At 60.1% G+C, this 14986-nt stretch overlaps 1 protein-coding gene across 7 annotated transcripts in view; it reads right to left on the bottom strand.

The window, feature by feature from the left end:
* The window catches only part of SKI (SKI proto-oncogene), a 70568-nt gene extending 64846 nt beyond the window's left edge, over nt 1-5722 (bottom strand). For 4 of the 7 annotated variants that reach the window (XM_038537684.1, XM_038537689.1, XM_038537686.1 and 1 more), the window contains exons 1-2: nt 4723-5722; nt 3552-3605 (exon numbers count right to left, since the gene is read on the bottom strand). In XM_038537684.1, coding sequence (XP_038393612.1) covers nt 3552-3605; nt 4723-5691 — 1023 coding nt within the window. In that variant the 5' untranslated portion in view covers nt 5692-5722. The remainder of the gene's footprint in view (nt 1-3551; nt 3606-4722) is intronic. The other 3 variants (XM_038537687.1, XM_038537688.1, XM_038537690.1) reach the window with 1 other exon arrangement.
* Nucleotides 5723-14986: the final 9264 nt, after the last annotated feature.

The following is a 14986-nucleotide window of genomic DNA, read 5'->3' as shown; positions in this document are numbered from 1 at the left end:
CCTCGGCCACCTCCTGCGGTCACCTCCCGCCAGACGGGCCAGGCTGGCCCCGGAAGCGGTGCCTCCCCACCAGCTCTCCGTGGCCAGGGCTTTGGGGCGGGGCTGGGTCACCTCCCCAGACTTCCTCCTGCTCCCAGCCTGTCTGCCCTCACCCGACATCTCAGACACACATGACACCACCAGCTGCGGGGAAGGCTGAGAACCCAAGACACCAACAGTCCATGATCCTACTCTCAGAGCCCTGCGCTGATCCAGAGCCCCGGTGAGGCAGCGGGACCAGGGCCGAAGGTTACTGGCTGACCCCACTGCCCCCAGGCCAGCTGCTGCCCTGGGGAAACCCCAGAGGTTAGGGGCCCAGTCCCGCTCCAGAGAGGGGTCCCGGGAACCCGCAGTGGGGGGGGGGGGGGTGGCGGGCAACAGATGGGCCAAGAGACAGATGGGCGGCAGCCCACACCTGGAGGACCATCCAGACGTGGCAGTGCACACAGACGGGCTGAGGCACCCAGCCAGCCGCCAGGCCCGCCCTCCTGCAGCAGGGTGCAGGGAGAAGCCAGAGGCCTTGCTGGAGCTGCCCTATCCCCTATCTGGGAAGACCCCCCCAACCTCCACTCTGGGGCCTTTACCCTGGCGATCAGACCCATTTGCAGACCCCATCCTTCTGTGGGGGGGAGGTGCCCCCAAAGCCCATCCAGGAACTCTGCCTCAGAGCATCACCTGAGACGGTACCCCAATTCCCCAGCCAAGTGGCTGAAGCCAGGAAATCACCACAGAACCCCACAAAACATTAGAGCAAAACAAGTAGACAAAGGAACAACTGGCCCTCTAAACCTCTGCTCACACAACAGATGGCATCAGGGCAGGCATTGCCCCCCATCAAGGAGAGGGTCTCAGATGAAGCATGCAGGTCAGAGTCTGATGGAACTTTTTTTTTTTAAGGTTTTATGTATTTATTCATGAGACACAGGGAAGCAGAGACACAGGCAAAGGGAGAAGCAGGCTGAGGGGGGGCCCGATGCGGGACTTAATCCCGGGACTCAGGGATTACAACCTGAGCCAAAGGCTGACACTCAACCACTGAGACACTGAGCCACCCAGGCATCCCCTGATAGAACGTTCTTGATAGCATTCCTTCCCATGAAAATTCCAGCTTGAAAAAAGCAAACCACCCCTTGCCAGGGAGGGTCCACAGGCCGGGACCCCCTTCCTGGCCTGCCGTCACTCCCCAGCAGGGGCCAGTGCTACTGGCCGGGCGTCTGCTTGGAGAAAACACTGGCCCATGACCAGGGACAAGTTTTAGGTGACATGAAGAAAACTATTCCAATGTCAGGAATTCAGACAAATTCAGCACTCATGCCACACACCAAGGGGTCACCCCACAGCACAATGACCCACACGACAAGGGCAATCCCACAAAAAGTCCTGAGAACTCAGGTGTCTGAAAGACAGACATACGATAAACACAGGCCAGGCTCTCCAGCGTAAGAATCAGGACACTCAGAAGACAGCAGTGCCAAGGAGCCTGGTTCTTGAGCACACCAGCACCGACCTTGCCCGGGCCCCAGGGAGGCAGAGCACCGCCCTAGGGTCAGCCCCAAAGGGAAGCACCTGGTTACCCAGGGAGGAGCTGTCCTGCGGGGCGAGGAGCCAGGCCCCAAGCAGCAGCCAAGCCAGCAGCACAATGTCCTCCCCTGACAGCAACCTACATGGCTGAACGACCAGCCCAATTTAGTGCATGTACCGTGAGACGAGCCCAAGAGAACGGTACAGAGCCAACTGGGCAGAAGGAGGGCAGAGAAGGCTGAGTTCCCATCTCCTTGCCACGTGTTCCCCCAGCAACAGAATGACACATCCCCACCCTACCTGACACTGGACACTTGAACATCCTAGAGAAATCAAACCTTACCAACACACTGCTTACTACAGCCTGTTTCACACACAGGGGAACAGAGACACAGAGAGGTTAAGCATCAAGCTTGAGGTCAAACAGCCACTAGAGACATAATGAGAACGTGGGAGCAGCCCCATGGGGTTCCACAGTGGGACCAGCCCGCTGCAGGACCACCAAAGACAGCAGCTTGGCGAGAGGGGCTAAGAGGCCCCTCCTGGCACTGGCAGCAGCAGAGCGCTGCCTGAGTCTCTGGCTGGCAGGAGGCCTGGGCGGCACTTCAGCCAGACAACACCGGAACGTGCTTCAGCTCCCATTGGCCTCACCAGAACCCAAGGCCCCAGGGGAGCTGTGTCCCCTACAGAGAGAATTCTAGCACATTCTTTGTTCTCTGCTGTCCTTATCCTTGGTAAATCAAAAATATTAAACTAACCAATAAAACAACTGAAAGAAATCAAAACCTACTCCACAAATATGCCGTCAATAGCAAGTGGAAGGAGCAATCAGAAATAGGGCTCTGGGGGAGAGGTTCGGGGGCAGGGTCTGGAGCAAGTGGGCTCTGGGCAGCCAGGGGCCCTCCCACCCCAAGCTGACACCGTTCTCACGTGGTGCCCTTGGCAGGTAGACAGATGAGCATGTGGCTGTGCTTGGAGACTTATAAAGAGGACGGCCGGAGCACCCCAGGACTCCCAACTGCGTGGTCAGAGCCAAGGCAGCAGGCGGAGCCCCGTACACAGGACACGAGGTGGCAGAGCCAGCAGGAGAGCACTCGAGACCTCAGGGAAGCATGGGGCCTGACAGCCAGTCCAGGTCACCACGGCGAGGACAGGGCTGGCTGACACTAGGCCTGCAGACCCCACCCACTTACGATAAGCAGCTCTTCCTCATCACTGGGAAAATTTGTTTAATCGGTAAATGAGATTTAGGACAGCATCAGGGAGAGCGCACTGACAGAGAAAGGGCGGCCCTAATCATCTGCTGAAAAGGCCAGAGCAGAAACAGGCTCTGGCTTCGGCTTCACGGAGTGTGGGCAAACAATCCTGCCTTCTCCCCAGACGCTGTTTGGGCCTGAGAGCTCAGGCTGGGCCGTCCCTAAGAGGGGCGGGCGGGCAGGGGGGTGGGGGGGGGGCCGCGCCCAGAACCACGGCCCCACTCTACAGCTGTGACAAAGAAGCAGTCCCAGCGAGCCCAGGAGACTCCACCACTGCCCCTCACACCCCTGACTGGGACACCCATACGAACACACCCTGCCAGACAAGGCCCCCCACCCCACCCCCTCTGGAGGCAAATGGCCTGCCATGGCCTGGGCCAGGAACTGCAGCCTGTGCCTACCACAATCCTGCACACAAGACTCCCACAAGCCACAGTGGCTGTGGTAGGTAGAGGCACCCCGAACAGAAAAGTCCCCATTCACGTCGGGTGCCCATCACGCCACCCATCACCAACTCATCCAAAATCAAAGGCTTGGGCCTTTCCTGCCAATACCCTCCCCTACTCAGACACTCCCTCCCACCCAAGCCCTGCCCCAGTCTGCAGACAGCTGCCACCTGGGCAGCGGCAAAGCTGAGGGCAGAAATGCCATGGAACACACGTGCACGCGCGCACACGACAGCCCCTCTGAGCACAGGCACCCAGCCCCTCCATCCCCAGCCCCTCCTCTGCTCACCGAGACTCTGACACTCCGCTGGAGGGGCGCCCAGAGAAAACCGGGCGGGAGCATCTATTCACAGATTTAGAAAAAAAAAAAAAGTTTGATGCAGTAGTTGAATTAATTAGGCCTCCTCAGAATAGCTGAGCCAATGCAGCATTCTGTGTATGCAATTTAATAAGCCTGGATATTTAAAAGAAAAGTTACAAATACTTGGGGAGGGGAAGACACCGAGAAGTTGGTGAAGACCCCAATGAGAGGTTTCACCGTCCAGTCGCCCAGGAGCTGCCCAGCCAGATCACACGGATCACATCCTCCGCCTGGCAAACAACAGAGCCTCGGCCAGTGGCCCTCCCCCGCCCTGCAGCATTTGAGAGAGAGGGAGACAAGGAAACGGGCGTGTCCAAAACAAATCGCAGGCCACGAGCTACTCCTACTCAGGGCCCAGGTGCCCGCTGACCAGGCCCCAAGCCCAGGGCCAATCAGCCCTTGCCCCCACATGGGGGACTCTGGGATTCACACCCTGGCAGGCCCAGGGAAACGCACAGAACTGGAGTCACCGAGTCTCGGCCCCCTGCCACTGTGGCCTGGACACCTGGCTGCATTTCTGAGCCTGTCTCCCAAGACTTCAAGGCACAAACCGGCCCTGCCAGGCCCAGTTCTGTCTGCTGAGGACCACTGGCAGGCACCCTTCTGTGTGCGAGCCTAGGGGCCCACCGGGTCTGCACCCCTCCTCACAGTGGCCCGAGGAAGGCCTAGGCCTGAGGCTGCAGCCTGGGCCCGCCCGGATCTCACTTCTCAGTTCTCTGGGGGCAAGAGTGTCTGAGTATTGGAGCCGAGCCTCCCGCCATTCCTAAGCCCATCAGGGCAATGGCTGTGGGCCTTGGGAATGCTTCTCCAGCCACCAGGCCGAACCCCTAGGGCCCCTGTCCCAAGCAAGCTGGCTCATCACAGGGGTCGAGCAAAAGGACCTTCCTACACAGCCACGACTAGGGAGGGACCCAACACAACCCTGAACTTCCTTAAATCAAATCCAAACCCCAAGACAAGCCCCAAGCTGCACACACAGAGCCCCTGGCCCAGGAGGGCCCCCCAGCCTTTCCCCAGGACCCAGCCCTCCCAGCTTCCAGGCCCTGGGGCCCAGAGCACCCAGCGTCCTCCCATGGCCCCAGCCAGCAGGGTCACTCACCCGGGGCACCCGCCGCTTGTACTTGTTGCCATAGTCAAACTTCTCCTTCACGTCGTCCAGGCAGCGGCCAAGGCGTGCCTGCTCCTCCTTGCCCGTGTAGTCCTGGCTCAGCAGGATGTACGCCCGCCAGTTGGCCGAGTCGAATCCCCAGTGGCAGGTCCGGTTCTCCAGCGCCTTGTGCGAGTGCACGACGAACTTGTGCGGGGGGTACATGAGGCGGCAGTCGAGGCACTGGATGCATGCGGCACTCGGGCTGCTGTAGAGCTCGGGCACCAGCAGCCCCTTGCACTTGCCGAAGCACTCGTGGTACACACGCACGCTGCGCTCGCTGAGCTCCAGGCCCAGCGCCAGACTGGCGGCCAGCTCCTTCTTGCAGGGCGGCGGGTAGGCGCCGCCGTATAGCAGCGCGTTGCACAGGCGCTCGGCGTCCGTCTTGGTGATGAGCCCGCACGAGGGCGCCGAGAAGGGCAGGATGCCCATGACTTTGAGGATCTCCAACTGGTCCGCCGTGCAGCGCGAGCAATAGATGTGCAGCTCGTCGCACACCGAGTTGATCTGCTGCAGCGAGAAGTCGCGCAGCACCGAGTTGAGGATCTGCGGCAGGCACAGGCGCTTCTCGCCGCCCACCACGAAGCACGAGATGGTCTCGCCCTCCAGCACGGTCTCGCAGCGCTCAGTGGAGCGGTCGGACGGCATGAAGAAGGGCCCGGGGAGCACGGGCGGCGGCGGCTGGATGGCTGGCAGGTGCAGCACGGGCGGCGGCTCGGCGGCCGCGGGGACCGGCGCCGGAACGGCAGCCGCGCTGGCCTCCTTGGCGCTCTCCTTCTTGTAGGCCTCCTGCGCCCAGCGCGCCGAGAAGGCGGCCGGGCCGCCCAGCGAGCTCATAGAGCTCAGGTGGAACTGCTCCAGCGTCTTCTGCAGCCCCGGGTGCGGCTGGAAGCCGCCGCGGCCGCCCGCCGCCGCCTCCATGGTGCGCTCCGGCTCCCCGGGCCGCTCCCGCTCCCGCGCGCCGGGGCCCCCGCGGCCCCCGCCGCCGCCCCGCGAGCCCCGGCGGCGCCCCCGGCCCCGGCCCCGGCCCCCCCCCGCCGCCGCCGCCGCCGCCGCCGCCGGCTCCCGGCCGATCACGGCCGAGGCCTCGGCCTCGCCCGGGGGCGCGAAGGGGTAGGCGGGCGGGGCGAAGGGGTCCCGCCGCTGGAGCCCGCCGGCGCCCGGGCCCGGCGCCACATCCACGCGCCCCGCGCCGCGCCCGCCGCCGCCGCCGCCGCCCGGGCCCCCCGCGCGCCCCCCGCGCGCCCCCCGGGCCCTAGGCGCGGGGCATGCCCCTGCGCGCGCCGCCAACGCCAACGCCAACGCTCGCGGGCCCGGGGCTCGCGGGGGGCGCGCGGGCAGGTGCCGGCGCCGCGAGGCGCGAATCGCCGCGGCGGCCGAGGCCGAGGGGCCCGGGAGGAGCGGGGGCGCGGGCGCGGGGCCCGCCGGGCCGTCCTCGCGCGGCGCGCCGCCGCCGCCCCGCTCCTCCCACCGCGCGGCGCCCGCCCGGCTCGTCCCGGCGGCGCTGGCCGGCCGCGTCGCGCCCGCCGCCGGCCGCCCCGGCCCGGCCCGCGCCCACCCCGCCGCCGGCGCCCGGCTCCGCGGCCCGCCCGCCCGCCTGCGCGCGGCTTCCGGGGCGGCGGGAGCGCCTGTGGCGGCGGCCCTCAGAGCGCGGCGGCGGCGGCAGCGGCGGCGGCGGCGGCGGCGGCGGCGGCGGCGGAGGCGCGGGGCTCGGCGCACATCCTCCCGGCGGCTCGCTCCGGCTCGGACTGAGCGCGGAGCGCTGAGCTCACGCCGCCGCCCCGCCCCGCGCCGCCCCGCCCCGCCCCGCGCCGCCGCCCCGCCCCTCGCGCCGTCTGGAGCCGCGCGTCCGCCTCAGCCGAGCGCCGGCCAGGAATGCGACCGCCTCCCGGCCTGGCTCTTCCAAGAACGCGCGCTTCCCCCTCCCCCGCCGCCGCCCCGCCCGCGGCTCGGGCCGACTCGGCCGCCTTCGGGCCGGCCCGCCAGGAACTCGGCTCCGCTCGGCCGCGATTCGGCTCCGCTCGGCCCCGCCCGCCCGGGACTCGGCCCCGCTCGGCCCCGCTCGGCGCCGCTCGGCCCCGCTCGGCCCCGCTCGGCCCCGCTCGGCGCCGCTCGGCCCCGCTCGGCGCTGCTCGGCCCCGCCCGCCGGAAGGGCGCTCGGCGGGGGCAGTGGCGGCGCCCGGGGCCCCCCCTTCCGGCCGAGGCCGCTTCCTGCGCGGCTGGGAAGGCGCCCGTGCTGCCGCCGCCGCCGTCGCCGCCGTCACCGCTGCCGGGCCCAGAAACCCACACGCGGCCCCCGCCACAACCGCAGACCCGCGGAGGGGCGGGCAGGACGGCGGCCTGCGCGGCCTCCACCGCACACCTCGCGGATCCGGCAGGACGGGGACCCCACATAGCGCGCGACCCGGGCCTCCTGGAAGGACGAGGACGCCAGTGGGTTCCCACGCGTTAGGACTGACCCTCCCGGGAGCACCCCGCGCAAGCAGACACGATGCACCGTGTCCCAGGGCTCCCCCGCACGTGCAGGCCCCACACGGCCTCCACCCCACGACCCTGCTCCCAGATCCGGCACCCGGGTCCCCGCACACGGATCCTGCACCCTGGTCCCCGAATCCCACCACCCTGCACCTGGGTCCCCACACACAGATCCTGCACCTGGGTCCCCGCACACGGTGTCCCACTGCAGGACTTCTTGCAGCTCAGGGCAGGGCCTTGGTGCCTGAGCTACACAGCTTCAGTCACTGCCACGGCCAAAGGTGGGGAGGGGGCTGGGGACCCTGGCCCCTTCCTGCCACAGACAGGTGGCCTGACTCTTCTGCTGCAGCCCCTCACCCTGGCCGGAGGGCCGCCCTGCTGTGTGCCCTTCCAGGAACTGGCTGTGTCATGGGGGAGACGCCTGAAGTGCAGGGTGGGAGAAGACCAGGGCTCACAGTGGGACAAGCTGGCTAGGTAGCCCCCACAAGAGGCAGGGTGCCCCCAGGTGAGGCCTATTACGTGGGGACTTGAAATCAAAGAGACAGTCTGTGCTCAACCCTAGGGCAGAAGGACAGTCCAGCAAGCTAGGCAGGAGCTCCGAGCTGGCCTGGGCACTGGGTAACCTGTGAGGGACGCCCACATAACCGGGCAGAGGTGAGAGGACTGTCCCCCCTGCAGGCTGGGTGACCTTCAGTTGACTTCAGCTTGTCACCTCCTGCTGCTGCCTCCCCAGTGGAAGCTGAAACTGGCCCCAATTCAGAGCTCCTAAGGGGCGGCGCCTGCCCTGGGGAGCCGACTGGGCATCTCTACCCATCTCAGGTCCATGTTGCCCCTGAGAGGCCAGCAGGTGTTTGGAGAGGCAGCTAGGCTAGGCAGGCAACCCCAGCCCTGCATGGCTGCAGGCCCAGGAGGGGCTTGAGATCAGGGCATAGTGCTCTGTGTCTGAAAACCCAACAACCCTCCTTGCCCATGTCCTAGGGCAGTCCCTCCCAGGAATAGCAGCCCCGAAAGGAGACTTCTTTCTGTGTGCAGACATAAAACTTGGAAGGAGTATTTAAAACCAAGGAAAAGGGGACTTCTGACTTGTTTTGGGATATCATTCTCTTGGCCCACATTTGGACCAAAAGTTTGTATTGCACCTGAGAGGGTTACTTCCTTCCAAGTAGACTTGAATTGCATACAGCTCTGGCAACCTGTAATCCACAGGAGGTGGTTAGAGCTCCAGAGGGCTGACTAGGAAGGGTTTCCAGCCAAGCACAGAATTTCTCCTGCCTTTTGGCCAAGCAGGCCCTCCCACAGGGGCCCTGAGCAGGTGGTCCCCTTGATGGCAGTGCCTGGATCCAATGGGGCACTTCCTTCCACATCCTCTGGCTTTGTAGGGGTCTGGAAAGGGATCTCAGAAAGGGGCCAAGAAGGGGAAGCCAACATTTTGCCAGAGATGCAGAATACCTGTGGTAGGAGACAGGTGATTATGAAAGGGCTGTGGGAAGCAGGAAGACACTGAGTTGCCTCTGAAGCTTCTCCTCCTCCGTGGACTTCGGGGCCTCCTCCCCAAAAGATGCTGGAGTTTCTGGAGCAGCCAAACCCACCTCACCCACCAAGGGCCAGGCTAGCTATGCCTACACGGAGCCAAGCAGGCCCCCTGTCTTTTCCTTGGCCCACTAGGGGGTCTCAACCCTGCTGACCTTCCTCCCTACAACCTCCAACTCACCCCTGTACCTGGCTGGTGGGGTGGCTCCTCCCCTTGTCCCCCTGCCACGGGCCAGGCTGGCAAGTAGAAAGAAGGTCCAGGCCACAGGCACAGCCACATCAGAAGACAGGGCCAAGGACCCACTACACCTATGTGCCACCCACCCCTACTCTGTCTGATGGTTGTGGGCAGCAGGTCATGTGTGTTCACATTTGTGGATCTTATACCCCTGCAGGCTCAGAGCCAAGTGCTAGGACCAACAGGGAGGGAGAGCAAGTTCTACCCTACATGGCTTCCATCTCCTGTGGAAAGACTGGCAAAGGACTGACACACCTGCTAGTAAAGGAGCAAGACCCTTCAGGTCCTGTGGAGCTTTGAGGGGGTCACAAGCTTTGAGATCAGGTCTCTCGCCATTAGAGATGGAAATTAAAGATACAAAGAGGAATAAACGAATTGTGTATTGAGTTGGAATTAGCAATACCTGTGTGAACCCACAAGTTTCAATATTTATAATATTTAGATATAAATGTGTGTTCGTAAAAACATCCATATAATTCTAACTCTGTCTAATGAGAGGGCCTGAGAGGAGTGACACCCCAACAGCAGTGAGCTCACTGAGAACCTGCATGCTGGTTTCTAAATTCCATCTTCCACCAGCCAGAACCAGAGTTCTTTGGCAAGATGGCTGATCTCAGGCCTTGGGCAAGGAGAGTACAGGATGATCCTGGAATACTTTCCTATGCCCAGAAGTACAGAAGTGCTCAAAGCCTAATAGGGATATGTCTAAAGGACATGTGCCAGCTCGAAGGGGCCCCCCACTGGCAAATCAGCTCATAATTATAGTTATGAGCTATAATCATGGAATAAAATAGGAAACCACAAGTCCATGCATATTCAGATACTTATTAAAATAGATGTATTTGTAAGTTGAAAGTTTGATGAGAAATAGGCTGTTTGCCTAGTTTTAAAGTTCCTCACGGAAGATTCCCATTAATCACAAAGAGAAGAAAAGCAAGTTCCCAGGGGAGACGATGGCAGACACCACCGTAACCAAACAATCTAAATGGACACCATCACTCATTGGATCTATCACAGTCCCGCACCACTGACAGGGTGGGACAGGCAGACCACACATCACTTCTGTGATTCTCCTGCCAAAGAAGCATAACCTGCATCTGATCATGACAAAGACTCAGACACCCACACAGAGGAACTATACAGAAGGATGGGCCCAGAACCTTTAAAGGTGTCAGGGTCTCAGCAGTCCCGGAAAGGCCAAAGAATGTCCCAGACCTTTGAAGACTGAAAGGATGATGACTCAGTTAACTTGTGGCCCTGGGCTGGATCTTGTTACTACAAAGGACATTATAGGGACAGCCAGAAAGTCTTGGATGTGGTCTAAGACTAGATGGCAGTAACCCCACTCTGGACAAGGTACTGTGGTTCTGTCAGAGAACATCCTTGTTTGGGTGTGTGATAGAACACCAGGTCAGCAATTGCAAATGATTCAGGGTTGCAGGGCAGGGTGGGGGGTGTCCTGTGCTATTCTTACAACTTTTCTGTAAGCTTGAGAGATTGTTAGAAAATACAAAATGTAGTTATAAGAATGTTATGGGTAGGAAGCATAAATTCTCTTCTCAGCCCTGCTTAGCTTCAGCTGCCCAGCAGAGCACGGTCTAGCCTGAAGCAGTTGAAAGTCTTACCATTGCCCCTGTAGGGTGAGGCCTGAGGGGACACTAGAGGGACACCAAGAGCATATGCTACAACTTCAATCAAGAGGACAGAGGAGCTGGACCCCTTCCCAGTGCAACACAAACCTATGTCAGAGAATATAGGCATGTTCTCTAAATATTCTGTGAAAACGCACAGGGAAGGAAGCTCTGTAGAGCTGGAAACAATAGAATATGAATCACAGTGGTGAGCAGAGTGGAGACCAAGCAGCCTACATGAGGCTTGGAGCTTACACCCACTGTGGGCTGAGAGTTTAGGCCAGTGTGGGAGAGGGTTGAGGGTTTCAGCCCTTTCTGAAATGGGAGTTGGAACCAGTTATGACAACACAAATTGAAAAGGGGCTGTCCACTCTACAGAGGACTTTGAGACCCTGCTCACCAGCCTAGAGGCAGAGCTCAGAAAGCAACCAGCTCAGGTCAGGACAGGACAGAGTGTGCCAGGGAAACACAGAACCAATGGAAAATAGGATGTGTTCAACTAGCTCAAAAACTGTATGGAGTTCCTGTCAGAAGATGTGGAAGGGATTAGCTATAGGCACAGAGAAAACTTGGCAGGTGAAAACATAAAGGCAAATATTAACTCCAAGAAAAACAAAGAAAAAAATCTAAACAGAGTTCACTACTTGGATCAGCAGTGAACAGCATTTACATAATTATGATAGTGCAATCAACAATAACTGAAAATTATGAAAGAGTTCACTTGGGAAGTTGAAAAAAAAAGAAAATAGATTCGAAGCAGAGGGTGCTGGTGAGCTCCCCCAGTGACATCCCATAATGTCTAAAACTGATTTAAGAAAAGCAAGAGCACATGATTTTTAAATGTGGAGAAAAATCAGACAAAAAACAACTGAAAGAATTGGGAGAGGCTGATGCCAGGCCACTGAACCCAGAATCTGGAGGGTGGCTCAGGGACCACTACAGACTTGTTGAAAGTGTCCTAACCTTTTGGGTTCTTTCTGTTCTTTCTATCTATGTATCTGTCTTTCTTTGGTAAGAATTAAAACAAACAAACCAGAACTCTAAACTAAAAATAAATCACAATGAAAAATGAACTGACATTGCCACCACAAAATGCCACAGTTTGGAACATTAAAGAATATACTTTGAATAAGTCATTGATTAAAGAAGGAATTAAAATGTGAATTACAAAATATTTCAAAGCAAAATGATAATGAAAACAGTGTCAATCAAAATTCCTGGATGCAGCTGACATGGCACTTAAACTTTTATAGCCTTCAGTTCCTACATCAGAAAACAAGATTGTGGTTTTTGCCAAGTGAGGGAATTATGGATATTTTAATTTTCTTCTGTGTCCTGACCTGCACTTTCTGGTTTTCCAAAGAAGCCACTTTTGGCTTTGTTGACCTTCCCTATTGTGTCTTCTGGACCATTCTGGCAAGAAAGGACCCCCCCCCCCATCCTCTGTAGGACCTTCTGTGGGACCAGCCTGATGGCCCATTCATCCCACATGGCTGAGGGTGTGTATCTGCCTTCCCTGGGATGGTTGGGGGTCAGGGTCTGTGCAAGGCCACACATGGATCCCAACATCCAGCATGCAGTTAAGACCGGCCTTGTGGGGGTCAACCATGGTAACACCTGGGAAACCGAACAGAGCACTTAACCATGGGACATGGGAGTCCTACTCTGGTTGCCACTGGGAATGAGAAGGTGAGCCCAGCATCCTGCTCCAAGGGCTGACTGCTTCACCCTATGCCCCTAAATCTTGCTTGTTTCCCTTTGTGCACAACACCCCCATGCACCTGTCCCCTGCCCAGGAGCTACCCTTGCCTTCCTGGAAGTGGGAGGAGGGAAAAGTGGGGTACCCTTTCCCACGCCAACCAACCACCCCATAACTCCATGGCACTGCCAGCTTGGCAGCCCCCTGCTATGACAGGCTGGGCCTCAGCAATTGGATAGAGCTGGATGGGGCAACATTGTTGCTTCCCAGCTCTGGGAGCCTGGGCAGGGCATTGGGCAGTCCTGCCTGGGAGCCAGGTGGTTTTTAGGTCCCACCTCTGGGCTCACACCCAGGGGGAGGGGGCCTGGCCTGGGTCCCAGGGCCCAGGTTGGAGAGGCAAGGCTGGTTCTGGAACCCCCTCCCCTGAGAGAAACATCTCAGCTAGCAGCAGGAGAGTAGATAGCGCAGGAATGGCAGGGGGTGGGAGGACAGACACCTTCCCACCCCCTGCCAGGGCTCAGAGCGCAGGGGCCTGCTGGCCTGGATCTGGGGATGTGTCCTCAGTTGGTGGGGCACTCTAGACACAACTCAGCCTGGGGGGTTGCATAGAGAGCCTGTGTGGGCAGTCTGCCCTGCGGCCCCACCTCCGCCCACAGAACCCTGTCCCCCGAAGCATTCTGTGCCGCTCTGGAATGTGCACCTTGCTGGACATGGCCTGCCCAGGGCTCTGGCCAAACCCCACTGATCACAGGGTGGCCGCCTCATGCCTGTGCCCTGCAGCCCTGGGCCGGTGGGGGCCCCACAGTCAGAGCCTCGGTCCTCCCTGTAAACCATGACAGGTGGGGCACAGAGCTGCAGAGCAGAGGGGAAGCCAGGGCCAGCCAGCCCAGGGCCAGGACTCCCCAGTGTTCCTCAAGGACCCTCTCCCCCGTGTCCTCCACCCCACTATCTCTTTGTCCTACAGACCTGAGTGCCACCAGGTGGGTGTGGGGGACCTGATGGGGGCAAGAAGGCCAAGTTTTGCCTACATGAAGTTTTTCATCAGCACCGTCCAAAGATAGTCCTCCAGGGGCTGGAGCTTCACGCAGCCAGTTACAACGGGAAAGCCATGAGGTCAGAAGTGGGATCTGGGTGCTAGTGGCTGTGAGCACACTATGAGTGTCGCTCCCTTGAGGTGGTGAGGGGGGTGACGCTATCATCCCTGAGTCAAAGCAGAGCAGGACAAGTGTCAGGGCCACCCAGGAGCCGCCCAGGGTGCCATGTGGGAAGGGGGTGGGCGCCTGCTGTGGGGTTTGGACAGGTAGGCTGTGGTGAGCAGACTGGGGCCAGTGGGCACTCAAGGGCCAGACCCCAGTGATCCCACACTTGGGGAGGGGCAGCAAGGAGCTCCTGCGAGGAGGCTCGCTCCAGACATCCACTTTACTTCCCAGCACCTGGGTAAGGCACGGGTCCGCCTTACCTTCATGTGGAGGGAGTCCCACCTCCTGGCCTCACACCCACCAGTGCTGCCCTCCCATCTGCCCCTCCCCACAGCCTCAGGGCAGCCTCATCTTTCCTCTCAGGCCCACAGCCCTTCCAGCTGCCCCCTTTCTGTCCTTCTGGCCATACTTCCTGGCCCCAGCTCTGTCCTCAGCCCCCCTATGCTCCAACCTGGGCTCTGAGGCCAACCTCCTCTCCCCTGTGCTATCTGCACTCTGCTTGTCACCCACCCTTCCCCGTCAGAGGCTCTGTCACTCTAGCAGTGAGTGGTGAATCAACTGACCCACTGACAGAGGTCCAATGAGATGAGGCACTTGGCCCCAGGCCCAGCCAGTGGTGTGACTAGGTATCCCCAGGTGCTTGGGGAGATGGCTGTCTTGGCTGAGAGGCACTGCCCTCATGACCCCCAAGCCATGAGAACTGCCATGTCCCTATGGCAGCTGTCTTATGGCCCCCACCCCTCTGGGCCCAAGGCAGCTCCTCCAGGAGACAGAGTGACAGGGCTGGGTCTAGGGTTTGAGCCTCCTGGGGTGGGGAGGGGCATCGCACACCCCAACGGTGACGGACCAGGCAGGGGACAGGGAAAGGACAGAGGGGAAGACATCCTGAGAGTCCCATGAGGCGGAGGTAGCGCAGGAGGGTGAGGGGCAGAGTGCCCATTCCTCCGAGGCTCCCTGAGGTGCTCCCTAGAAAACGTTGGATGATTTATGGAGGTTCTCTCAGCACCTGGCTGGTGGAGGTAGCCAGGACTGCATACTAGGGCCTGGCCACAGCACCAGGCCCCTCCCGGGCCCTCTCCCGCACCAGGAGGACCCAGGCCTGTCATCTCCCACCCTGGGCCCAGAGCCCAGGCCCCTCTCTCCAGGAGGCAAGGCCGCAGGCTCCTCTCCCTGAAAATTGTAAATTGTAAATCAGAGACACACTTGGTTCCCCGAGCAGGCCCCCTCCCGCCCTCCTGCCTCCTGCCGTCATTCCTGGCAGGCCTGTGAGTGAGCTCACTCATTACATAAGGCATGTGAGCTATTTCTTGGGGGAATGAGCTCCCCCTGCACGGGGCTTATTTCCCCCTCCTGCTCCAACCACCAGCCACCAGCAGCCAAGGGGATCTGGGCCTAAGAGGCGAGACCCTCATGTTCCCAGGGCCTTCTCGCCTGATGCAGGGAG

Source organism: Canis lupus, chromosome 5, assembly GCF_011100685.1.
Source record: "Canis lupus familiaris isolate Mischka breed German Shepherd chromosome 5, alternate assembly UU_Cfam_GSD_1.0, whole genome shotgun sequence".
NCBI lineage: Eukaryota > Metazoa > Chordata > Mammalia > Carnivora > Canidae > Canis > Canis lupus.
Note: the sequence above shows the minus strand (reverse complement) of the source record. Positions and strands in the feature narration are given on the sequence as shown.